Source organism: Cygnus atratus, chromosome 26, assembly GCF_013377495.2.
Source record: "Cygnus atratus isolate AKBS03 ecotype Queensland, Australia chromosome 26, CAtr_DNAZoo_HiC_assembly, whole genome shotgun sequence".
NCBI lineage: Eukaryota > Metazoa > Chordata > Aves > Anseriformes > Anatidae > Cygnus > Cygnus atratus.
Genome location: NC_066387.1, coordinates 5,585,337 through 5,607,939, shown reverse-complemented (window position 1 = coordinate 5,607,939; position 22,603 = coordinate 5,585,337). Strand labels below are relative to the sequence as shown.

General features: G+C 51.6%; 1 protein-coding gene across 2 annotated transcripts; it reads right to left on the bottom strand.

Moving 5' to 3' along the window:
• Window positions 1–7,646: 7,646 nt before the first annotated feature.
• Window positions 7,647–21,479, bottom strand: ACER1 (alkaline ceramidase 1). Of its 2 annotated transcripts, none has more exons than XM_035570855.2 (7): window positions 21,282–21,479; window positions 18,218–18,321; window positions 11,396–11,510; window positions 10,882–11,020; window positions 9,678–9,815; window positions 8,920–9,057; window positions 7,647–8,108 (listed from the first exon to the last, which is right to left on the bottom strand). In XM_035570855.2, the coding sequence occupies exons 2-7, from the start codon at window positions 18,308–18,310 to the stop codon at window positions 7,940–7,942; spliced, it is 792 nt and encodes a 263-aa protein (XP_035426748.1). In that variant the 5' UTR covers window positions 18,311–18,321; window positions 21,282–21,479; the 3' UTR covers window positions 7,647–7,939. The 2 variants fall into 2 exon arrangements, with proteins under 2 accessions (XP_035426748.1, XP_050571611.1); XM_050715654.1 differs by having other exon boundaries at window positions 18,218–18,317.
• Between the last annotated feature and the right edge of the window lie 1,124 nt (window positions 21,480–22,603).

Genomic DNA, 22,603 nt, shown 5'->3' with positions numbered 1-22,603 from the left:
AGCAATATTTATTCTTTTAAAAATGATTTCACTTTGCCTGTTCTCTGCCTTCCCCTCCTTCTCCAATTCACACTCCGCACTGTGGTATTCACAGCACATATTTAACACCAGGATAGTACAGTGAAAGTCCAGATTGTTAATAGCCAAAACCTCTGATTGCCAGAAAGATACTAGTAGCAACTACTAGCTACATCTGGGAAAAATTACAGACAGCTTGGAAATTCTTTAGTTCCCTTATTAATGAAGGACTCAGTAGAAAAAAACACTGTAATACAATTTAGCTTAACTAAGTTCTTTTGTGCCTGAGGAAAATCTAAATTATAGCTTACTATAGCTACTGAAAAATGCAAAAGGCTTTTAGTGTACAATAACCCTCCAAACCAGAAGGAAGAGGGAAAAATTTCTTAGTAAGCGGGAACACAATGAGAATTTATTTTTTGCTTTCTGTGTATTTAGTGCTGGTGAAAAGAGCCGGATGAATAGTCACAAATACGTCATGTCCCTTGCAGATGCAACATGGGCAGCACAAATGTCCTCAAACTGCTCCGCCAACGTGCTTCAATTCTGAATGAGAAGGACCAGCTTTCTGGGTGAGAAAGGAGTTCGTCTCTATTCAGTCCCTGACCCTTCTGATCGAGGCTGTTAATGAAGGGGCCTCATTAACACCAAAGGTGAGGTTGGCATTATAATGTAGCTACTGGTCCACTGCAGGCTGAATTGACACCTATCAATTCCTTCTGCCTGGCTATTGAGCAGCCGTTGGATGACAAGACCTTTCCCTTGCACTCTGCAGACAGAGGTCAGGTTTGGCCAAGTGATGTAACGGTCTGTGTCATGCCAATCCCACCGGCCGGCTGGACCTGCCACGAAGAGCGTTTCACAGCCTGGATTTGTCCAGCAGTGAATACGAGCTGCCAGCCTGGAGAAGACGGGCCCAGGCACCTTATGTGCCTGTTGGAGCAAGCACAAGCATGGTTCAACAGGAGGGAGGGAGGTTCACTGCTGAAACGTGTGTCTGCTGTGCATGTGCCTTCTTGCAGTTGATGCCAAAGTCATTGAAAGATGATCATCTGCACGGTCAGAGAGAGGCCACCTTCAGAGTGGTGAAGGTCACCCCAGATGGGATAGCCTTTAGACGACTGAAAAATACCAGGGGAAAATAGCTTGAAAAACAGGACATGACAGGAGGAGATCAGCAGCAGGATCTGACTAGTACCAAAAAACCTGTTCTGAATCTTTTCTGGACTGAAAAGAGAGTCCAAAATGGGAGAAGGAATTACTATCCCAGACAAATACCATGTCTGATATATAACCTCTCCCCAGCCAAGGTATTCCCAGTGTCTGTAGTTTTCCAGGGCTCTACTGCAGCAGTCTGGTGACTGCATACCCATGCTTGCCATGCTTCTGAGCACCCTGACCTATGGCTTGCACAGTGTGCTGCCTTTTCCTCTTGTGGACTGGTGTTCCCTCTCTTTCCAGCCCCAGTTGCTCAGCTTGGTGGTTTTCAGAGCAACTGGCCATTTCCATCCTGGCAGTTTGGTCCTCTCAATACTGAGAGCAGGCTGTGAGACATCCCAGAGCTCGGGGAGTGGCATTTCACAATCTGTAACATTCAAATTAATGGGAATTTCTGATGTTCGTGGATTCTGGGTCAGCTGCTCTCATGACAGTTTCCACCAAAAGTAGGCAGTTTTGCTGGAACTATATGAAATGAGCTTTTTTGTGGCTTTCACCTATTTACACAGCAACTGGAGGTGGGGTCGCCACATATGTAAATGTATGCAAACCAGCTGTAATCTAGCTAGCTCAGGTAGGACACCAACTGAGATAATCCCCCACACCGCAGTACATGCAAACTTGCCTGTGACTCAGGGAATTTGGCTGGCAATACCATGCTGAAATTTGTATCACTGAAACTTAATCATTATCACTGATATCACTACCCATGAGACAATAGCGCACCTGATCTCACCAAAGTCCTATCTTGGCAGTGTAGCATTTCTCAAATGCCTTGAAGCTTGATTTTGTTCCATAAAGGCCCAGCCAGCATGGTTTCAAGAGAGTCAGGTTGGAATATAAAACAACATAGACATGCAACAAATACTATTTAAACCAACACAGGGAGAATTGAGGACTGTCTGTGTAGCTACACTGTGAAGGCAGAGCTGTAACAAATACTGTCCATTTGTTACTCAGGCATCAGAGCAAAGTATTGTAATACGTGCTTATGAGTGAGTCCATTACATGTACATTTTATATGCTATCAATATTTTAGCTGAATGAAGAATACAATCAATTTGGACACATTTCACGTAATTTTGAAATGCATTGTGTAAACATTGCAGATGTAGGCCGTTTTCCTCCACTGCCTGTGCATTTTTGTATGCTGTGAAGTCTATTTTAAATATACGCGTGAAATGTGTCATGAAACATCTGACATATGTGGAAAACATATTACTGTACCGTATGGGCAGTGTATAAGGTCACTTGTGAACAGCTTGAAAACAGCAATCATTTGCATATGGATATATAGCTGTTTGTATTATGATACCATCATAGGGGAATAAGGGGTATGTCCCAGGTCTACATGGGTCACTGGCAATGGCAGTACTGTTGGGCTCATGATGAATAAAGTTATGGGAACAAATAGAAATAACTAAAGTGTTTGGTGCCTAGACATTTGCATCAGTTTTTTATAACACGGCGATTCATAGAGTCCTGTGAAAGGTAAGGCACAATAAGCCAGAGAGCAAAATCATGTTTTTAATGACCTTTTATGATATTTTGATCATTAAATGTTATCCTTGTTCAAGGCACTTCTTCTCTGTGCCAACTGTTACAGAGAAGATCCTGTTCTCTCTTTCAAGCATCCACTTCAGCCTGGACTGGTACTCTGAGCTGAATCGTCTTAGTGCACATTAAGGATGGTACAAATGGGGTCAGACCCTGTCTTTAATCTCTGTATGTTTTTCTGTCAGGATGGCGAATGTTATTGTGTTACACTAGTAAATCTTTAAGTCTGATAGGATGAATCATGATGAATAAGAAATCCAACTTGTTGCCATTTTTGTTCCATTTCACAGATTCGGTTTTGATTTCACTTGGCAGTATTCCGGTGGATGTTAATGCTTGGCAGTATTAGGATAGTAAACAACAAAATCTCACATATATTAATTTTTGCATTTTCACATTACAGTTCTTTGTTGATTCATTTTTAGATTGGTCCCAGAAAGCACTTAGAGAAATGTTGCAGTTTGCACTTTATTGGCATTACATGGCACTATTTCTGGCTTCAGCCCAGCAAAATGTATTCTTAAATGTAAGCAAGTGCCATCGATATCAATGGAAATATTCATATTCTTAAAATTAAACATATGCTTAAGCATTTTAGTGAACTGAGACATCTGGTCTCTTATGGAAGGCCTGTCTAAATCAATGCAGCATCAGATGCAGATTGTGAATTTTATAACCTGGTGCACAATTGGATGTTGCTTTTGGTAAATACTTCAGAATTTGAGATAAATCTTTTCCTTTTGTTAAACATGCGTGATAGTGAAACTAAGTGTACCATTTCAGGAGAACAACCTGATTCAATTTTGCTTTTAAACACACTTATAGAGAAACATGCTTAAGTGAGGTGATGAATTGGAACCCAAGTGACTGAATGTTCATAGAAAGTGAATAAGAACAAATGGAGAACGGCCCTAACTGACACCATGTTCTAAGCTGCAACATGAAGGCACAGAAAAATTAATCCTTCCATTTTAGGTATTTTGATAGCAGCCATTACTAGAGAATTGAAGTTATGTGAAACCACTTTATCAGACAAATGTGAACTGCTTGTTTTTCTTCTGAAAAGAACAGTGAAAAATGTGTTTCTAAGTGGAACCAAATCATGAGGCTTTATAGAAACAGCTGAAAACATCATTTGATCTTTTAATCAAAAATCTTTTTTGTCAACCGGTTGATTTGACCATGTAACAGCCATGCTTCTCCTTACTAAGGAACAACATTTACCCACGTCTCCTCTATGATCACTGATTGAAACTGGCCCTGATTATGTGTGCAGCCACTGTGTGAGCTAACACAGAAAGACATAGGCAGGGCACCACAAGACCCTGACTGCTGCAAACACAGGTACATAATGTTCATTGAAATACGACTTTCACCTAATCAGGACCTAAACCTTTCATCTGTCCAGAACAACCACTAACATGTGGAAAATCCTGGTATTTGATTATGGCCCTACAGCTAGTTTTGTCTTACATAAAAAGTGGATAGGTAAAACAGTGAAAAAATTAGACATCTTTTTTCCTAGCAGTTGTGATGTGGGTGTGACAGAATTGCCAGCTCCTGAGTTGGAAATCCTGAGTCAAATCTCAAAAGTAGCACTTAGAATCGAAAGGACAAGGCTTTTAGAGGTAATAACTCTTAGAGCCTATCCCTTTCCTTCCTGAGTTTCGCAGCCCTTTGCAGTCATGCTTTCAAACTTTGACTGCTGACCTAGGAGATCAAAACCGAAAAAAGTTTAAGATGAGTTAATGTTGTTTTAATATGACTCCAGAAAAAGGGTTCTTTAAGTCAATCATAAAGATTGCCAGGCTTGCAATAAAATCCCAGAACCTAGCGACATCCTTTCCGTGTTTCAAAACTACTGTTTTCTTTTCTCTTTGAGACAGTTAGCAAATAAAGATCTTTTGCAGATGGCACAAGAGGCACTCCAGTGAAGCAATTTCTTCTCCTGGCATTGTTAAGAGCAGGGGCCAGGTTATTATTAAATACTTTTACATTATTTATGCAGGTCCCTGAATGTGCAATGTCCTTTACAGATAAATCACTCTGCCTTGAAAAGTTTCCAGTCTGCAGGCCAAATCCTGCAGCGTAAATCTATAGCAGCAGGAGGCAATTTGGTGCAGCAGAACAGGTAAATGTTAATCCTTGATCCTGCAGGACTGGTGTGTTATCAACATTATTAGTTCATTTGTGTTGCAATTGCACCAAATAGACTCAACTGATGCTGCCGTTTCACAACCTCTTTAATCTGGAATGAGTTGAAAGCAGCAGCCTCTCTGTCCTCTTCCTCATTCCTGCTCCGTCTCTTCCCTCTTTTCTTGTGGTTGAGGCAGCCACATGGCAAACCAAATCAGGAAAATGATCCGGGTTAAGGCTCATCTGGCAAAAATAAGGGAAGGAAGGGTTTAATTTTGACCAGTCCTAACTCAGACCCCGAGCGCGTGGGTTTGCAGCTCTTCCTGCCCTGCCAATTTCCTGCTTTGCTTTGCTGAGCATGCTGGCTGCTCCAGCAAGGCATGGCTCAGGGGTAACCCCAGAGCTCCCCAGGGATTTGGGGGGGTCAAGAAGGGGCCAGTGTTGCCTTTAGTCCTCTGAGGGCTCCCAGCCGTACCCCTCCATCAAGCTGGTTATTCCTGTGGGACCCCTTTTCACTTAGAAATGCCACAACTCATTTTTGTGGGGTGTTTGTCGGCTCTGCAGTGCAGGCTGCACCCGCAGCCGGGAGCTGTAGCTCCCTGGCAGGAAGGGCAGGGTGTCCCCTGCAGCTCAGGGACATTTTGGAGGTGTGAGACTAGCTTCAGAGAACCCTGAGCAGCACTGGCATGCCCGGACCACAGTCACATACCGGTGTCAGGGCAGCTTCACTCTCAGGCTGTGGCCCCGCTTGGAGCAGGAGGCCCTGCCTCGGGCACTGCAGTCCTTCTAAAGCTGCTTTGTGGGTTTCTTTTCTTTTCTCTCTCTCTTCCCCCTGCACCCCCCGCACCCTCCCCTCCCAGGTTCCCAGGGCTGGGGATTCAGCTTCTGGCTTCATCCAGAAATCCCTGAGGGTTTCAGATCCCCTCGAGGCCTCCCAATGTCTTGATTTGCTTGAATAGGCATTTTAAACGTGGCCCCGGCTGTCATCGGGGCCTGTTACAGTCACTCAACTGCAGCAACATTGTTCTCCAGGCAGCGGTGCCTGGGACACCTCCCTTATTACCATACCACATGGGGGGATTTTGCCACTGGGTTTCTCCCCGGAGCATCGCACCCACTCCTCAGCCGGCGGTGGGGTAATTCGCCCTCCTTGCCCGTGCCTCAGCCTCCATCCTTGCGTGGCTCTCGGCATCCCCAGGCTGCGGAGCTGCTGGCGCCCGTCCATCTCCGTTGGTCCCCCTCGGAGGTGAAGGTGACCCCCTTTTCCTGTGCCAGGCTCCCTGGCAACGCGGCCTTTCTTCGCGAGCGGCCTCCTCCACCCCCTGACGGGGAGCAGGGCTGTGAAAGCCCCGCTGCACTTTTGAACTTGCTGCCGGCGCGCTCAGTGGCTGCGCAGGACTGCGGCGGCAGAGGGGCCGGGCCCAGCAGGGACCCGGTGCAATTGCCCAGAAGTTATTAATAGGCTGCAGAAGAATGTGATGGGCTGGGGAAAGGGCTGAGGCGGGGGGAGAAGTGGGAGCGAAGCGGGGAGGGCAAGTGAAAGGGAGACGGGGTGATGGGGGAGAGGCAAGAGTGATGGCAGGCAGGAGAGACAAAGAGGCCGACTGAGGGAGCGGGAGGTGAGGGCAGACAAAGGCCGGGCCCTGGGTGCCCCGGGCCAGTGTCTCGGTGGTGGCTGTGCTGGTGGAGAGGTGGCTGTGCCCACCGCAGGGGGACAGGGATGGCAGAGGAACCAGGCCTGTGGGGTTCAGCCCTCGCATAGGGTGAAAAATGAAATATTGCCTGGGGTTCATGAGCCAAACTTGCCATCTAGTGGCTCTGGGGACCATTGCAGAGGGACCCATGAGGCATCCGAGCAACATGCGTTGCAGTACGCTGTGCAGCGCCATCTTCTTCGGGGCAAAGCCCAAAGTGCTTCTGCTTTTGCTTTACTTTTGCCTCAAAAGCCTGTGGTTCCCCAGAGTGACATTACCTTGCTGTGGCTGTATTGCAGGGAGCCAACCTCAGCCTCTTAGCCAGCCTCTTGGTGCCCTCCAGAGGATCCCCACCAACTGTGCAAGGACCCAGGCCCCTGACATGGTTTAACTTGTCCCTGTAATGCAGCAAGGCTCGGAGAACAGGAGCACATCCCACAGCCACAGGAGCAACTTCTTTGCCATCATGCTTTGGGGAGAACCTGGAAAGTATCGCTCTGTACCCTTGGCAGAGCAATGGTCTTTCTCTGGGGCTTTATATCTTCTCTCTGTCCTTGCAAATGTGCTGGCACATTTATCTAATATTCTAGCTCCTCACCTCGCCCTCTGCCACCAGCCAGCATTTTTGGTAAGCAGGGGAGTGTCCAAGTTACACAGTGGGAACTGTCAGAGCTGGGGAGGAACAAGGGCCGGAGGGGCTGAAGAAGGGGTAAAGCCTAGGGTAGAGCACCTTAAGAGGCCAGCAGAGCCTCTTGGGCTGTCACTCAGGAGGATTTCCCCAGATCAGAATGAGCTTTGGCTGCCTTGAGTGACTGTCAGATAAAGGGGCATATGGTGCAGTCAGGGGAAAGGAAGGGATTCAGTGCAAGTCAGGGTCCATTTCTTTAATGCACAGCTCTCCTGAGCAAAACCACATCCATCAATAAATAAAATTAATAATAATAATTAGAGCAGCCCCAACAAACCCATCTGTCACCAGTTTGGCTTCTGTCTTCTCAGCTGCGCCCTTGTCAGCAAGGGGTGCTGCAGCTTGACTAATGCAGAAGACACAGAAGAAGCACTGTCTCCCTCCCCTTCTCAGGGGGGATCTGCCGGAGGAGGAGATCCCGGAGGTTGCTCTGGGCAGTCTTCCAAGACTGGGGACTCCCACCCTCCTCCATGCCCAGCATCACGAGGCCTCAGCTGCTCCCTGCCCCATCCACTAGCCACCTTGCCCTTGTCCGAGGAACAGGCACACAGCCGAGGTGTTCCTCATGCAGACGCACGTGTGTACATCACGCACCCCGTGCCCGAGGGACACCTGAGGGCAGCCGGCTCTAGCACTGCTTGTGGGGCTCCTCCAGGGCAACGTAAGGCACCACAACAGGCCAGGAGTCACTGGGCCAATATCCCAGCTTTGGTTTGAATGTTGGCATCTCGTAGTTGACGTCAAAGTAGATGACCAGCGGGAAGCAGTAGAGGAGGGACACAGCTATCAGCACGTGCCTGGCAAGAAACCCAAAAAGACATGTGTGGGACAGGGTAACTCAGCCTGCCCCTCATGCACCTTGCGACTGTGTGTGGCTGGTACTGTCACTGTGAGGCTACAGCCAGGGGGTATGGCAACAGCCGGCAAAGGTTCCAGACCCATGATGCACATTAGAGCTGCAGGGAATGCGGGTCCTGCAGGGCTCGTGCCTATGGGGAAATCCCAGAGGAGCTCTGTGGGCTGGGGCTGGGGCAATTCCCTGCACAGAGAAGATGGTGTGACACATGGGACTTAAACCCCAGACCAAACCACCCATTTCACCTTGCCTAGCTTAGCTCGGTCTGGGTATCCAGCCCAGTCATCCCAGTGATCTGTGAGAATGAATCTGAGAATGCACGCTGGGCATGGCACTTACAGCAACACTTGGTCAGGCGCTGAAACATCTTGCTCAAGCAAATCACTGTCTTTCAGTTTGGATATTAAAGTAAAGAACGTTGCACTTGATGTTGCTACCTGGGAGCAGATGCAGTGTTTTGAAAGCAAGAAGCTTAGCTGGAGTAGTTTTAGAACAATTTCACTTGCAAAACACCGTTTGGCTGGTGCGGAGGAGGTAAGGGATATTAAGCAGTGATTAAAGCAAATCCTTGGGCTGAGGCCAGGGTGAGGAGCAGCATCGATGGTGACAGAGGAAAGGGGAGAGGGCTGGGCAGAGATACAGCTGCTTCTTAGTCAAGTATCGCATCCCTCCTGCCCTTCCTCATCCTCCGTGCCCCTTCAGCTCCTGAAATGTCTGAGCCAGGCTTCCTGCCTCTCCACTGGAGCTCTTACCAGAAGCTGTGGAAGTAGGGGAAGCTGATCGCCTGCCAGAGCCAGCAAAGCCACCTGTCACTTAACCAGCTGGTGATGGCTAGTGCCCACCACACGACCATGGCTGCAGCCATCCGGTGAACCCGTTTGTCATTGCACCTGGAAGACACAGTGAGAGGAGAGGGAGAAGGAAAGGAAAGTGAGTGAAAGTGAGTGCCGGAAGGAAAGTGAGTGAAAGAGGGACGGTAAGTTCTTGCTGCAGGTACTAATGCAACAGGGCAGAACTCAGTGGGTTTCTGCTGGAGACTATTCATCAGACCACAAGAACTGGTGAAGTGTGGCTCTGGAGAGAGGGTTTCTGACTTTCTGTGGGTGAGGATGATGCTCAGAGATGCTGATGCACCTTTGCCTTTCTCCATGGGTCCTGATGGGTTCCCCCCAACCCCACACTGGTTCCCAAGTCCCAGGCTAAAGGGGAACGAGCTGCAGATGGCAGCTGAGGAGAAGATGCACTTGTCCCATCGACTGCCCCATGCTGCATGGCACCTGGGTCAGACATCCTTCTTGTATCCCACTGCCCACAGCCCTGCCTGTGCCTCTTCCCAGGTCCCTCCCAGGCTGCCCTCATCCTTTGTAGAGCTGATAGTCCAACATGTGCCTGAAGAACCCTTGGACTCCATTCACTGTTGTGCACTGAGCTGTGCGGAGTCCCTGCCATGTGGCAGCCTGCCAGGAGCGTGCAGCGGACCTGCAGATGAACCTCTCAGCCTCCTCCTTACTTTTTCAGCTCACACCATGTCAGGTACAGCAGGTGGAAGGCGATGCAGTTGAGTGCATAGGCGTTGAAGGCTGGTTTGATGAAGGACATCAAGGTACTGACCACAGTGGTGACACCACTCAACCAGAAGAAATGCTTCCTAAAGGGGAGACAGTAGACAGAGTTGGGAGTGAGTTTCAGTGTCCCCAGGGTTCGCAGTACAGCAGGTGAAGGATTGGAGAGGTCCTGGTCGTTGCCTGAAAGAGGAAGCCACTACCCAGCACCTCCAATCTGTTTGCACATGGCTTGGCAGGAAGGCTGGGGTATCTGCTCCCTCTTTCTCAAGAAAAGAGCAGAAAAGGGCTCTGCCAAAGGTCCCCCGGTTAGTCCAGGGCAGAGCTGGGAACACTGCCCAGGAGGCGACTCGTGCCCTGTTGTGGCGATGCCAGGGACAGGCGTGGAGGCAGAGGCATGGAGCTTTGCACAGGGAAGGGTTGCAAAGCGGGGCTTCGGCAGTGCAAACATGCAGATTCGGGCTGACTAAACAACAATGGGGCTCGGAGAGGCCTTTCACATGCAAATCCCTTCCCAAGTCCCTTCCCCTCTCCCTGCCTCCCCCAGCCATATCTCCACAGTGAACTCCTGGTGACCTCCTCGTTGGCATGGGAGGAGCAGACTCGGAGCAGGCTTTTGCAAGGCTTCTGGGCTAGCTCAGAAGGCTCCAGCAAGACTGCCAGGATGGGAGCATCCTCCTAGCAAACCCCTGCTGAGCTCCTCTTTCTGTCGATCTGTGCTCGCCCGGTCTCCCCATCCATCCTGCTGAGCTGCCCTAGCCCTGCTGCAAACGTGGAGTGTTATCTTGTACCAGCTTGGCCTGTGGGAAACCCCATTAACCTTCAGGGAAAGCTCTCTGTGGATGGCAGGGGATGCTGTGACAGTTAGTCAGCGTGGGTAATTGAATGTCAGTGCTCAGGAACACTAATTTCGTAGTTGGTATAAAGCCCCCAGGTCCTGCATGTCCCCAGATGGTTCTGTGCTCCCCTCCAGAAATTTACACAAACAGGAGCAGTCCCCATGTTCCTAACAGAGCCATCCCCAGGCTTGCCCACTCCAGCCACACCACCTGCAAGGAGCAGCTTGCCCAAATCTCTGTCTTTTGAAACCGTTCGTGCAAAGTCTCCTGCACAGCTTCGTGAAGACAGCAGCTGTGTCCCAATGAGTCGTACCTGCTCTTAATGCACCTGGGGAAGTAAACCTTTGGGTACCAGAAGGAATATGCCACAGCCAGCGTCCAAAGGATGGAGAGCTCGTCCAAGAGCTGTCCCACATAGCTCAGAGTCATGTGGAAGTACATGGAGAAGACACCTGTAAGGAGCAAGGACAGCTTGTGTCAGCAAAACTCTGTGCTAGCAGAAGCCCACCTGGCCTGGGAAGTACTTGGGGACAATTCCTAAAGACACGCCATTCCTGAAGGGCAGGGCATGGACCTCGGCATGGATGGAGGCCTGAATGAGTCTGTTCACAGAGCACCGCAGGGTTTTACCAGGCTGGAAGCTGTGCGCCCACAGCCATTGGGAGCCATGAGCTGCAGGGCTTCACACGGAAATGGCTGTCCAGTTTCCCACCCCAGCTCGTTCCTGTGCTTTGGCCGCTAAAAACCAGTCTCCAAAGCTAAAGGTATCATGGATAAATGGCCAGATACTCTGGCCACCTGCCTGATCTCATGATGTCGGCACTCACCTACGCAGAGGAGCAGACCAGAGACAAAGTACATGGGCACAGCGCGCTGCTGGCAGTACTGCCTGTTCAGGTAGAGCAGGGCAGCCGAAAGGACAAAGAAGCTTACATTGCTGATCTGGAAAACAAGAGGCACATTCAGCTTATTGCATGATCTTGGGCAAGTCCCATCCCACCTTGTGCCTCCGTATCTCCCCATGCGGAGAGGATACTGATCTCTTGTGGAAAGCATCGCGTGGAGGCAGGTATTGCTCTTGGCACAGGAGTAGGGCAGAGGCGTTTCTCGAGAAGCAAGGCTGGAACTGGAAGGGCAGCTATTGCTGCGACAGGTGGCTGCAGAGGGCTGTGCCCTCTGTGCAAGTACCTCTGAGGACAGCAAGCCCAGGGGAAGCTGCTGTGCCCCTTTCCGATGATGGTTCAGCTTTGGCTGCCCAGTGTATTCAAGCCATGGCTCTGCTGTTTGAAGCCATCTCCTGTGGCACGGGTGTGCCAGAAGCTCCCTAGCTGGCTGCTGCCCCCCTTGGCCAGCAGCCACCCCGCTGCGAGGGGCTGGTGGGCACGTGGAGCTGGGCCACGCTGCCAGCCACAGCCAGCGAAACCATCATGCGCTGGGCGTGGGCGCAGGACCAGCAGGAGATCAGAGGTGGGAGCTGGACCTGGGTGCCACCCTCTGGTGGCAGGTGCAAAGTCATCTGGCCTGGAGGGGAAGGGACTCCGGACACCAGTAATTACGTGAAGTCATAAACCTCCTTTGAACATACTTTGCAAATGAACGCAGCAGGATTATTCGTCCCTGTTTGCTACCTCTGAAAAACTGCTTCGTTGACAGGCTTCGGTCTGTCTGGGGCAGAGGGGATGGTGCTGGGGCTCAGCCTGCTGCTGACAGTGCCAATGCTTCAGGGAACAGCAGACGCTGATGGGGAAAATGTGGGAGCTGGGGAGGAGCAGGGAGCGCACAAAGCCTGGACCCATCAGCTGGATCAGGCACTCTCCACCCTGCAGCAATGAGGGAAAGAAGTTTGAAAGTTCCCTTACCTCTGTGGGTTCTTAGCTTGGCACTTTCGCTTGATTGTGCAAACCCAGTAAAGGGGATATCACAGGGAATTTCGGGCTCCCCAGGGGAAACCTTTACTGCTCATGGAAGGTTGGGGCTCTGGTACCACGTTTTACCTGCAGGCAGCTTTGTGGGGCTTTGGAAGAGCAGGGCAGAGCCATCTGCTGTAGTGCCATTTGGCCAGCCACCAGGATGACTTTTATCTCACCCTGCCAGTCCTTTTCCTTTCATCTTCCAGCCAGACGCCGTCCCAGACCCCAGGCCTGAAATCTGACCCCACAGCTGGAGTCTCACCCCTCAGCAGCCCCGGCGTGCTCCAGGTAAATTGCAAAATCGAAGCTTGGCTTGTTGTGTCCCGTGGGATCTGAGTTTACGGTAAGAGGGCTGCAAATCACAGGGATGTTGTCATATGTATGAAACACACCCTCTCGTGTTCCAGGGGGAAGCACATTTCACACTTAATGTAAGGCCTCTATTCCCTTTAACACACAGAGATTAATCTTGAATTTCACTGCGGTTTTCACAAAACGAGTTGATGCGCCTATTAATAGCAATTCTCAGGCCAAATGTATTGGTTTTCTACAGGTGCTTAGAGCCAAATCCAGGCCTGTGTTCTTTCCAGCTATGAGAAGGGAAGTGTTGATCCCACTTGCACACTTGAGGTCAAACATTTCGGAAATGATCAAGAAACCAAACCGCATATTAAAGTAAAAACTGTTGCAAACACTTCATTTTTTTTTTTTTTTCTGTGAAATGGTTAAAGAGGCTTTTGGAAAACAAGTGGGGATGGCAAAAAGAGAGCAAATGCTTGCAGAAGAGGCAACAGTGCAAGTGCCAGCATGCACGACAAAGTGAGGAAATGCAGGAATTTGAGATTGCATATAGGGAGGTCTGAATCCCTGCTGCAGTGGGCATTGCAACAGTGCCATTAATTACATGATAGCAACATTATCGCTTCATTAACTCCGTATCAGAAGTGCAAGATCAGATATCAGAAGGGAGTGATAACCAGGGGATCTGTGCCAGCAGAGTTGTGGAGGTTGCAGTGGTTCCTCAAGGAGCAGCCAAGCTCAGAGCTTAGGGGAGAACCGCTAGAAAACCGCAGCTCGGGGGTGACACAGGGTCTTCATCACTCATCGGATCCTAGCCCTGATTTTGCAAATGCTGTGTTTTATCAGCCCTTTAAGATGTGGCAAGCTCCATCTCTAATCTGGCTGGAAGGGATTTGCTCCCAGTGCGAGCACCAGGAAGTTTTTCCAGAGTCTCTGCTCACCCTTAGCCCCCCAGCACAGCTTCTGCTTGTACCTGGCTCACTCTGGCCGGGAGGCAGCGCCTCACTCCGCCTGCCCTGGACGGGAGACAAGAGATTGGTGCTGGAGCCAAGGCGTGAACTGACCTGCAAGAGCTACTCAGCCCTGCAAAACGACTGTGCGAGCTCACAGCCCTGTCCCACTTCCTAATGAGTGTGAGTTATTGCTCCAGGTGCCTGAGCCAATCCTATGCTGGCATTTGCTTCTTTCACTAGGAGCAAAGCAAGACTGGGATCAGTGACATGGCTCTAATCCTGGTGCATTAACAGGATCATGGGAAAGGCCCCAGGGTCTGTGCGACGCACACTGTGCAGCCTAAAAGGAAGGGAGAGACCTGCAGAGAACCTGTCTGCTTCTCCATCCACAGCAGGGTGAGAACGAGCCTCTGATGTGGACTGGGACAGCAGGAGCTGGTTTGCAGAGCTCTACCTGCCCTGTGAGCATGGCAAGGGGGCAATAGCAGCCTGGGTCCAGAGGAGGACCTCAATAACACCCAGAGGCAGGAGCAGCCCTGCTACAAAGACAGGCTGGGAGCTGGGGGCGTTCGGAGAGAGAAGGCTCCGGGGAGACCTCACAGCGGCCTGCCAGTGCCTAAAGGGGCTGCAGGAGAGACGGGGAGGGACTCTGTGTCAGGGGGTGTAGGGATAGGACAAGGGGGGGGTGGCTTGAAATGAAAAGAGGGGAGATTTAGATCAGATAGAAGGAAGAAATTCTTCCCTCTGAGGGCGGTGAGGCCCTGGTGCAGGATGCCCCGAGGAGCTGTGGGTGCAGTGGATGGGGCTGGGGGCAGCCTGGGCTGGTGGGGAGGTCGTGCCCATGGCAGGGGTGGGATGGGGTGGGCTTTGAAGTCCCTTCCAACCCAAACCATTCCATGCTTCTCCGATCCTGTGATTTTCTGCAGGGAAAGGATATTTCTAAAAGCCTCGTTGGAGCGCACTCATACACTTAAAGGCCTACAAACCAGCTTTAGCTAACAGAAAAGCCCACGGGGCCAAAGACAGAAGCGAGTATCTCAGAGGCTATCCAGACCTGTATAGCAAGTTCCTAATAGCCAGCCCTGCGCACCAAAGCTGAGGCTGCCTGCCCTGCCATCGCAGTGTCACGCCGGTGCTTTGGGGCAGGAACAGCATGCAGCGTGCACGGCGAGGAGCTGCCCTTCTGCACAGGAGCTGCCGGGCAGGTGAGCACGGGAGGCGTCCGCGCCGCCACAGGGCCGTGCAGGGAGCCAGGGCGTACAGCACGGCTCTGACACGCTCTAAAGTGAGTGCTTCTCTGGGCGTATCTGGGTAATTTGCACCTGCAGTCGGGCTTATCCGCATTGATCGATGAAGTGTCCGGGAGCTCTGGATATGCAGCAGTGTCAGAGCTCCTGCTGCTTTGCCAGAAACTGCTGAGGATCCAGAAGTCGTTACCAGCATCCTCATCAGTCATTTCAGGAAAGAAAGGAGGGTAGAATGACAGGTCCCTGACGGATGACCCTCATGTAGCACAATACTTTTCTCCTACAAACAGCCAGAAGACAATAAATTTCTGGGTCACTGAGTCACTATAAATAGATGGCACTTTGTTGCTGAACTGCAGTATGATCACGAGCCACAAAGTATTATTAGGGACTTACTGATATTGTTTACATTCTCTGCTCATACCCCCAGTGCTTATTTCTAATGAAAAGCATCCAATCCAAGCAGGGCTGAGAGTGAGTGCAGCTGGCACAGAGCAATTCTCAGCAGCACGTTGCTGCCGCTGGCACAAAGCTACCTGACCTGAGCTCCGGGCAGCGTTGGGAAGAAGACATTGCAGAGGATGCTCCATTAGGAAGCCCCGTTGGTTTAGTGGTGCAGGAGCCTCGGGTAGGAGCTGGCTGGATTCCCAGCTCGTCTAAAACTCTGGCAAGCCAATGCTGAAGTCGATATTGAGATAACTGTCTCCGGGCAGAGCAGAGAGATAAGGCCCATAAAGCCTGCCGCAGGGAGGAAGCAATCTGAACGTGGGTACCAAATGAATGGAGGAGAGAAGGGAGAGAGACCAGGGCAGTTGAGATCGCATCTGAGACGGTGCCCTGAGCCCAGGCTGGGTCTGCAGCATGCTGCCAGCTGGCAGGGCCTGCAGGAGATCTCAGCCTGGTCTGATTTCTGTAGTCCCCTTGTTAGGGCACATTGCAAGGGACATGGCTGTGTGAGGGAGCCCGAAGCACAGAGAAGGCTCCCCCAGTGCTGCTGCAAGGCTGAGAGCCAGGCAATGCCAGCCAGTGTGCAAGGACTGAGGGGTGATGCCCATTTGGTGATTATCCTGCCTGCTTTTGGTTACCAGGTCTGGCCCTGAGCATGGCGTAGCTTTGGGGGATGCTGTCAGATGCTCAGACAGCAGCATTTTCGTGAAGGACTGCTCTTTTTTCTCCCTTTGCTTGGAGAGAAGACCACACACCAGCCCTGGTGCAAGGCATGTCTCGATCTCTGCTGCTTCCCTAAACAGGAATCACATCTTAAGCCAGAAACTGCAGGAGTGGTACCCTCCGCTCCTCCGCTGCACAGGCACTTGGCTGAGCTCCTCGGGTTGGTAAAAGTGAACCTGGCAAGAAGGAGATCAGCACAGGGACAAAAGAAGCCCTTTCTTGGCTGGGAAGAAGGTGCCCCATGTTCAGATCAGGGAGGAACAAGGGCTAGTTTAATACCAGAAAAAATCCTGCGGGGTTTGCTCTGCCCTCATCGCTCTATGGCTCAGCATCGGTCTATTTTGCACCTGCGCGGAGACGTGTGTTGGACAAGTTTTCCTGTCCTGGAGGGAACCTGTGTCTGAGTCCTGCTACATGGAAATTCATCCCGACAAGCCTGTGGCTCAATGCCGGCATAGTGCGGAGGCACGGAGGATGGCTGCAGCTAGTAGGGACCTCAGTCCGGAACTAGGCACCGGGGTAAGGTTCCCAGGAGCAGCTCACAATTTAGAAGCCTTTGTCACACAGCAACCCAGAGTCAATGTTTTATGGGAATTGGAGGACTTTGGGTCCCAAGAAAGATATTTATGCATCTGGACACACCGACTGGTGTCCAGCAGTATGCTGCAGGGAAGTCAAACACGTGAGTGCTTTTGGTGAGCTCCTGAGATGCTTCTTGGTATGCTAAGGATCCTGAGCCACTTGGACAGTCTGGGTGTAAATCATGATCCTTGTGAAAATGGGGTCTCAGCTCCAAAGACACGTTTGAAAAATGCTGCCTGTGTACTAAACTTGGAGCTTAGGCAAATATATCTCCCAGCATGAATTCTGATTTTAGAAGTCTCACTTTCAGACTTCCTGCAGAAATCAGCCCCTCTCCAGTGTTGCCACTGAGACTCCAAAACTCAGAGGCATTTGGCATTTCCAGCTACATTTGACATGCTGCAGTGAGTATCAGTGATTTCTCCCCGCCCTTGCTCTGCAGCTCTGCACCCGTCCAGCAGGGATGCGGTGCCAGTGAACAGGTATCAGCACAACACATTCAACTGGATGCTGGAGGGGAGCAGGATTTGGTCTGGACCAGCAGATCTTTATTTGTTAACTGTCTCAAAGAGCAGGGACTAGACACAGTGTGAGCATCCCTCCTCTGAGACCCCAGCAGGGCAATTAGAGCTGGGGAGCTGTGGGATTCAGGTGGAGGAATTATCATTATTATAGGCAATTTATTAAAAGCAGGAAATGCTTTAAAAAAAAAAAAAGGAAAAGACATTTCCATGAGAAACAAGAAGTTCTAGTGTTAGACAGTAATTGCTAAAGGTTGTAAACAAGGCCTTTGGAAGGTTGTAAATCCACATGCCTCACACCCCTGCCAGCCCATAATTGCACTAAGGCAGAGGGACGCGTTCGCGGACAGCGGTTATCTACCGAGTCCTCTGCAGACAAATGCGGGCACATCCAGCCACGCTTAAGCCGGGGGCTGCATTCGAGGGACTGGTGCTGGATGGAGCTTGGATTACAAAGGGGATCACAGGAGGTGAAACTGGCTCACTCGTCAGCTTTTCTCTGCCTGGAGTTCCGGATTCCCAACCTGCCCGACACGGTTCATGCAAGCACTGTCTCTCGTTTTGCCACTCCTGTACATTTAACTGGAATACATGAGCCCTGTATGGGACTTACCCCAGTTGGCAGGAGAGCTGCAGGACTGGTATAACAGGATCTCACAAATCTGGGCTAAGGAGCACTGCCAGACTGCTCAGTGGGAACTCAGCCCCACGCGTGCCCAAAGGATCCCCAGCCCCAGCCCGCTTGGTGGGCAGCTGCCTGCAGTACGCAACGAAAGCCCCGTGATTTACCTGAAGCTCAGAAAATGTCCCCCGCACAAACACCCTCCAAGACAGGTACATTCAGAGGAGCAAGCAGCAGGAGAGGAAAAAAGGCTGCCCCATCTCATCTCCCAGGTGCAGCTCCTGGGTGCCCGCAGCCGTCCCCCTTCACGCCCCCGCCTGCCCCTTGGACGCGCCTGCACTCACGGTGTTGTAGTACTCTGCAATGACTGTCGAGTGCTCAAAGTTGCCTTCACACCAGTCGACTTCGGCGCTCTGGTAGGAGAATATGCTCGGCATCGTCCGGCTGCCTTTGCAGAAGGAAGAGGAGCGGGTTAGTTATGCAGCTGGGGAAGGAGCGCGCTGCACACCCAAAGGGAAAGGGGAGACGCGCTCTGCCTGCCTGCCCCTTGCACACGCGCTGTGCTCGTGTTGCACAGCATCCTTACCCTGCTACGAAAGACTCATCCTCTTCCCAGCACGTATCACATTGCAGATATTTCCTGCTCTCTCCTCACGATCAGGAGTAACAAATCACCCTAGGAAATGGTCTTGAACTCTGAGCCTGGGAATGGTCGCCGCAGCCCCATCCACGGCATTAACATCCCTTGGCAGGGGTCATCTCTGCCACATCACGCTTCCCCATTTCAGCCCTGCCCTTGTCACCCTGTCTTCTCCCTCTGCTTCACTTTCTTTATGACTCAGATCTCGCTGCCAAGAGGACTTCCCCACACCTCATGGGCTGTACGCTACCTTTTGGGAGTGGAGCTCCACGGGGTTTATTGCTCATTGGCTCTGTCCTTGTTAGTCGTTTCTTAGCATCCTCCCCAGGGCTGGAGCTCGTCTTGCGCGGTGTGAGCACCAGTACCATCCCTGGGTGTTCCCAGAGTCCTGGGGCACAGAGCAAAGGCCCGGGGATGTCTCGTTGCCAGCAGTGATCTCCCTTTGTGTGCATCTCCTGTGCAAGCCCCGTCCTTGCAGCTCAGTGAAAGGCATCAGAGCTTCGTGCTCCGGGTGGCTCCACACTGCAGGAGCCCCAGGACCTCTGGCAGAGGCAGAATCTGCATTTAAAAGCAGGATTCTAGGAAAAAAGTCTAACCTTTTTTTTCCATTATTCTTCCCCTTGCTAAAGACTTCCCCATCCTCAATGTGCACATCATTTCTCATCCCTCTTTCATTCCTCTGGAAAAGTAAAATTTTCATCAAGTTTCTCATTTGCCGCATTTTGTTACAAATCCTTGAGGCTTTAGAGCTGTCCTAGAGGCTGACGGACAGCTGAAGAGATGGGTGCCAAGCTTAGTGGTGTTTGGGAACACCGTCCAAACCCCAGTGGGTGGGTATTTGGTATGCAAGAGCCACAGAAAATCCCTGGAGCAGGTGGAGCCCTGGGCACAGTGCAGGCTCCGTAGAGGGAGCAGGCGGCAGCGTGACACCGACCACGCTGACGGCATCCTGGAGCTCCTGAGGCACAGGCAGAACGGGTCGGAAAGCAGAGCTTTCTGCTCTTTGAAAACCCTTTCAGCATTGAATCTAGCACAGGGAAGGGAAGTTTATCTTAAAATCACTCATCAGCTGGTGGTGTTCTTACAGAGAAACAGCCAAGTCCCTGTTTGCAGCGGTGCCAGCTGAGTAACACCACAGAGCTGAGCAGCGGCAGTAGGTGTGCAGTGGTGTGAGGCAACCGCAGCTTCCTCTGCCTCTCTTCCCAAGAAGAATTTCAAAGGGAGAAAGCTGGGAGTAGCACTAACACAAACAAGCTTGTCTACAGCCTCCTGCTTCTACCGAATAAACTGACTTGTGGATAAACCTCCACTGCTCTTTTCCGATTGCAAGTTAGCGATGCCCCCTCAGTGATCCAGGCTGGGGGGTTCCCCAGAGCAGCTGAGCCCCAAGCAGCACGAAGTAGACGGCAGGCAGATTGGGCTGAGGTCTGACTCTTCGTGATCCGTGTTTCCGTGTGCTCATCTGCACCGCAGCGACCGTCTCTCGATCCCCGGTGTTCTGTGTTACGTGCTTACAGCAGTGCAAGCGGTTGCATTGGGTAAGAGCAGAATCAGACCCAAGAGGGTAAAGCCCATCTCCCAGCTGAGCTGACCTCAGTCAAGAGGTGGCGAGGGGACGGTGGAGACATGAGGCAGAGGCAGCAAAAGGGAAGGGAAAAGCAGCGCCCAGAGCACCCAGCGGCCGCTTGCTCGCTGCTCACCTCTCACCCCAGCCCAGCTTACCTGTGTTCCCTTGGGACGGAGCACGCGGAGAGGTGAAGTGTCAGGAGCTCCAAGGTTTCCAGCAGAGCTGGAGCCACAACCTGCCCAGCCACCCTAGCTCTGCAGGAGCACCCACGGCGTGAGCTCACCGGGAGCAGCCGCCAGGAAATAGCCTTGCTCTGACTCTAGGGACAGCTTTGGGATGCGACAAGAGCCATGAGCACCCTCCAGGCAAAGCTCCCAGTCCCCCAGAGGAAACATATTGGCTGGAGGGTTTATATCTGTGCTCTCAAATGGGCAGGGGCAGAGAGGGAGGGCAGAGAAGCGTGAGCTGGAAGGGTTGGAAGAGCGGGTAGAAATGCAGTCTGAAATCATCAGCGTGCCCCTAGGCAGGTTACCTGCGCACGCGCACACACCCCAATCCTAACCCTGTTTCTCCCAAGGGAGGGACTGAGCTGTACAGCCTTCCTCCGAGATCTGGTTAAAAAACAATAAAACAAATTTCACACAGAAACAAACACTCAGCAAGCTGATGCTGCCTCATTTTCAGGGATTAAATTTGAGCCACTTTTCAACTTTTCCCCAATTGCAGCTATACATTATGTTCCCCAAAATAAATCACACTTCCTCTAGCTACTATATTTTGTTATTTAGTTAAAGAATTGGCTGAATGGGACACCTTTGGGTGACTGCTTTGCAAACCTTTTCCTCTGGAATCCCATTCAGGATACCATGAAAATTGGCAGTGATTATACTTTTCCCAAAGACCAAAATCTTTTTCCTCTACATAAGGTTGGGAGAAGAAGAAACATGTTGCTTTCTTAAACATAACAGCTTATTATTTGGCCAGCTCCTCCTGTTGGAGCAGGGGAGACACCAGGCTCAGCATTACCAGGCAGGGTCCAACCAAGACCTGAGGTGTCCCCATCCCTGTCTGTGTCCTTACTGAGGGTCACTGCTGCCTCTGCTGTGACATTTCCAGGCATCCTGGCCTGGATTTGCCCTGAGGCCTGGCTCTTTGGGAAGCTTAGCCATTTATTTTTATACTTCTATAAAAAGGAACTCACCTGGGAGATGCCAGGGCTTACAAAAGCCTCACAAATCCACATAGATTTTGAAATGAGAGGGTAATTAACCTCTGAAACAGCTTATCTTACAACACGGTTGAGTCGCTGTTACATGCGACTAAGTCAAGGCTGGCTGTCTTTCTAGGACAGAGGCCGCAGCTCGATGCAGGTGCTCAGAGCAGCGAGCTGCTCCCTGCCCCGGATGGCTGCACCACGGTGCTGGAGGAGCTCAGGGGGGAATTTGCTTCTCATTCGATTCCAGCTCCTGAATGAACCATGGGAGTACGAGACGGATGGGCGCGCGTGCTGAAGGAAGGCACCCGCTTCCCCAGGGGATCGCAGTGAGAAGCAAGCGCTGACTCGTCCCTCACACCACGGGGGGAGGCAGCCAAGGGCCAGTCTCCACCAAGGAGGAGATTTGGAAATGAGGCAGGTCATCGCCAGGCACATGATGCCTGGCTCATGCAAACGTCTTTGAAAACAATGAGTTTTCCCACCCCAAAACCTCTGGCATCCTTGGCATGACCAACGCACATGAGCATCACTGATGTGTCCTGTGCTACACAGCAAGTAAGTAACTGGGGAGGATGTCAGGAATCTGCATCTTCCCTGATTCATCAGTAAGCAGCGTTCAGGTCACAGGGAGAGAGGCTGATTTCCTGGTGAGTCTTCTGTCCGGCTCCACCTAATGGCTACAGCCTCCTGCCTGTGGCCAGCAGGGCCTGGGGCTGGGGGGTGGGCTGGAGGGGGGATCCTGCTCAGATGTGTCACTTCTGCCCCCGGATCCACAGGGAAACCTCACAGGGGAGGTTTGTTCCTCACCCTCTCCCCTCAGCTGTTCCCTCCCTGCTACCCAGGACTAATGCCATTGTGCAGGACCCCACATCCCGGCAGCATCCCGGGCTTTGTGGGGCAGGAGTTGCTGTGACGTGGGAAGCCCCTGGGCCAGCCGGGAGCTGGCGGTGGAAGCGGCTGGGACTTCTGCAGGATCCGAGCCTGCAGCCTCAGGGTCCGGCTGCTCATTGAGCCTGGCCCTCCCCTGCCTTGTCCCATGGCCCCTCGCGTGGAGGTTTCCACCTGGACTGCTGGTGGCGGGGAATTTTGCTTTAAAAAGCCCATCTGGAGAACCTGTGGCTCAAAGACACGTGCCTGCATTCATTGCCCTGGTCAGTGTGGGGCTGGGACTGCCGGCAGAGGGGCTGGCAGGGTGAGGTGGGAGCGCTGGCGTCCCTCGTCCCAGCTCCTGTTTGCTTAGCACGCGTGAGTCAGAGCCCTGGGGGAGAAGGAGACAAAATGACTTAGCCCAATTCTCACAGCAAGGC

Bases quoted from the DNA above. Each gene is read 5' to 3' on its own strand.
- ACER1 (XM_035570855.2), bottom strand. From the start codon at position 18,310: ATGCCGAGCATATTCTCCTACCAGAGCGCCGAAGTCGACTGGTGTGAA. The intron at 11,021-11,395 runs GTGAGTGCCGAC...TGCTCCTTACAG, and splicing joins TGGTCTGCTCCTCTGCGTAG to GTGTCTTCTCCATGTACTTC. The intron at 9,058-9,677 runs GTAAGGAGGAGG...TGTGTCTTCCAG, and splicing joins ACATGGTGTGAGCTGAAAAA to GTGCAATGACAAACGGGTTC.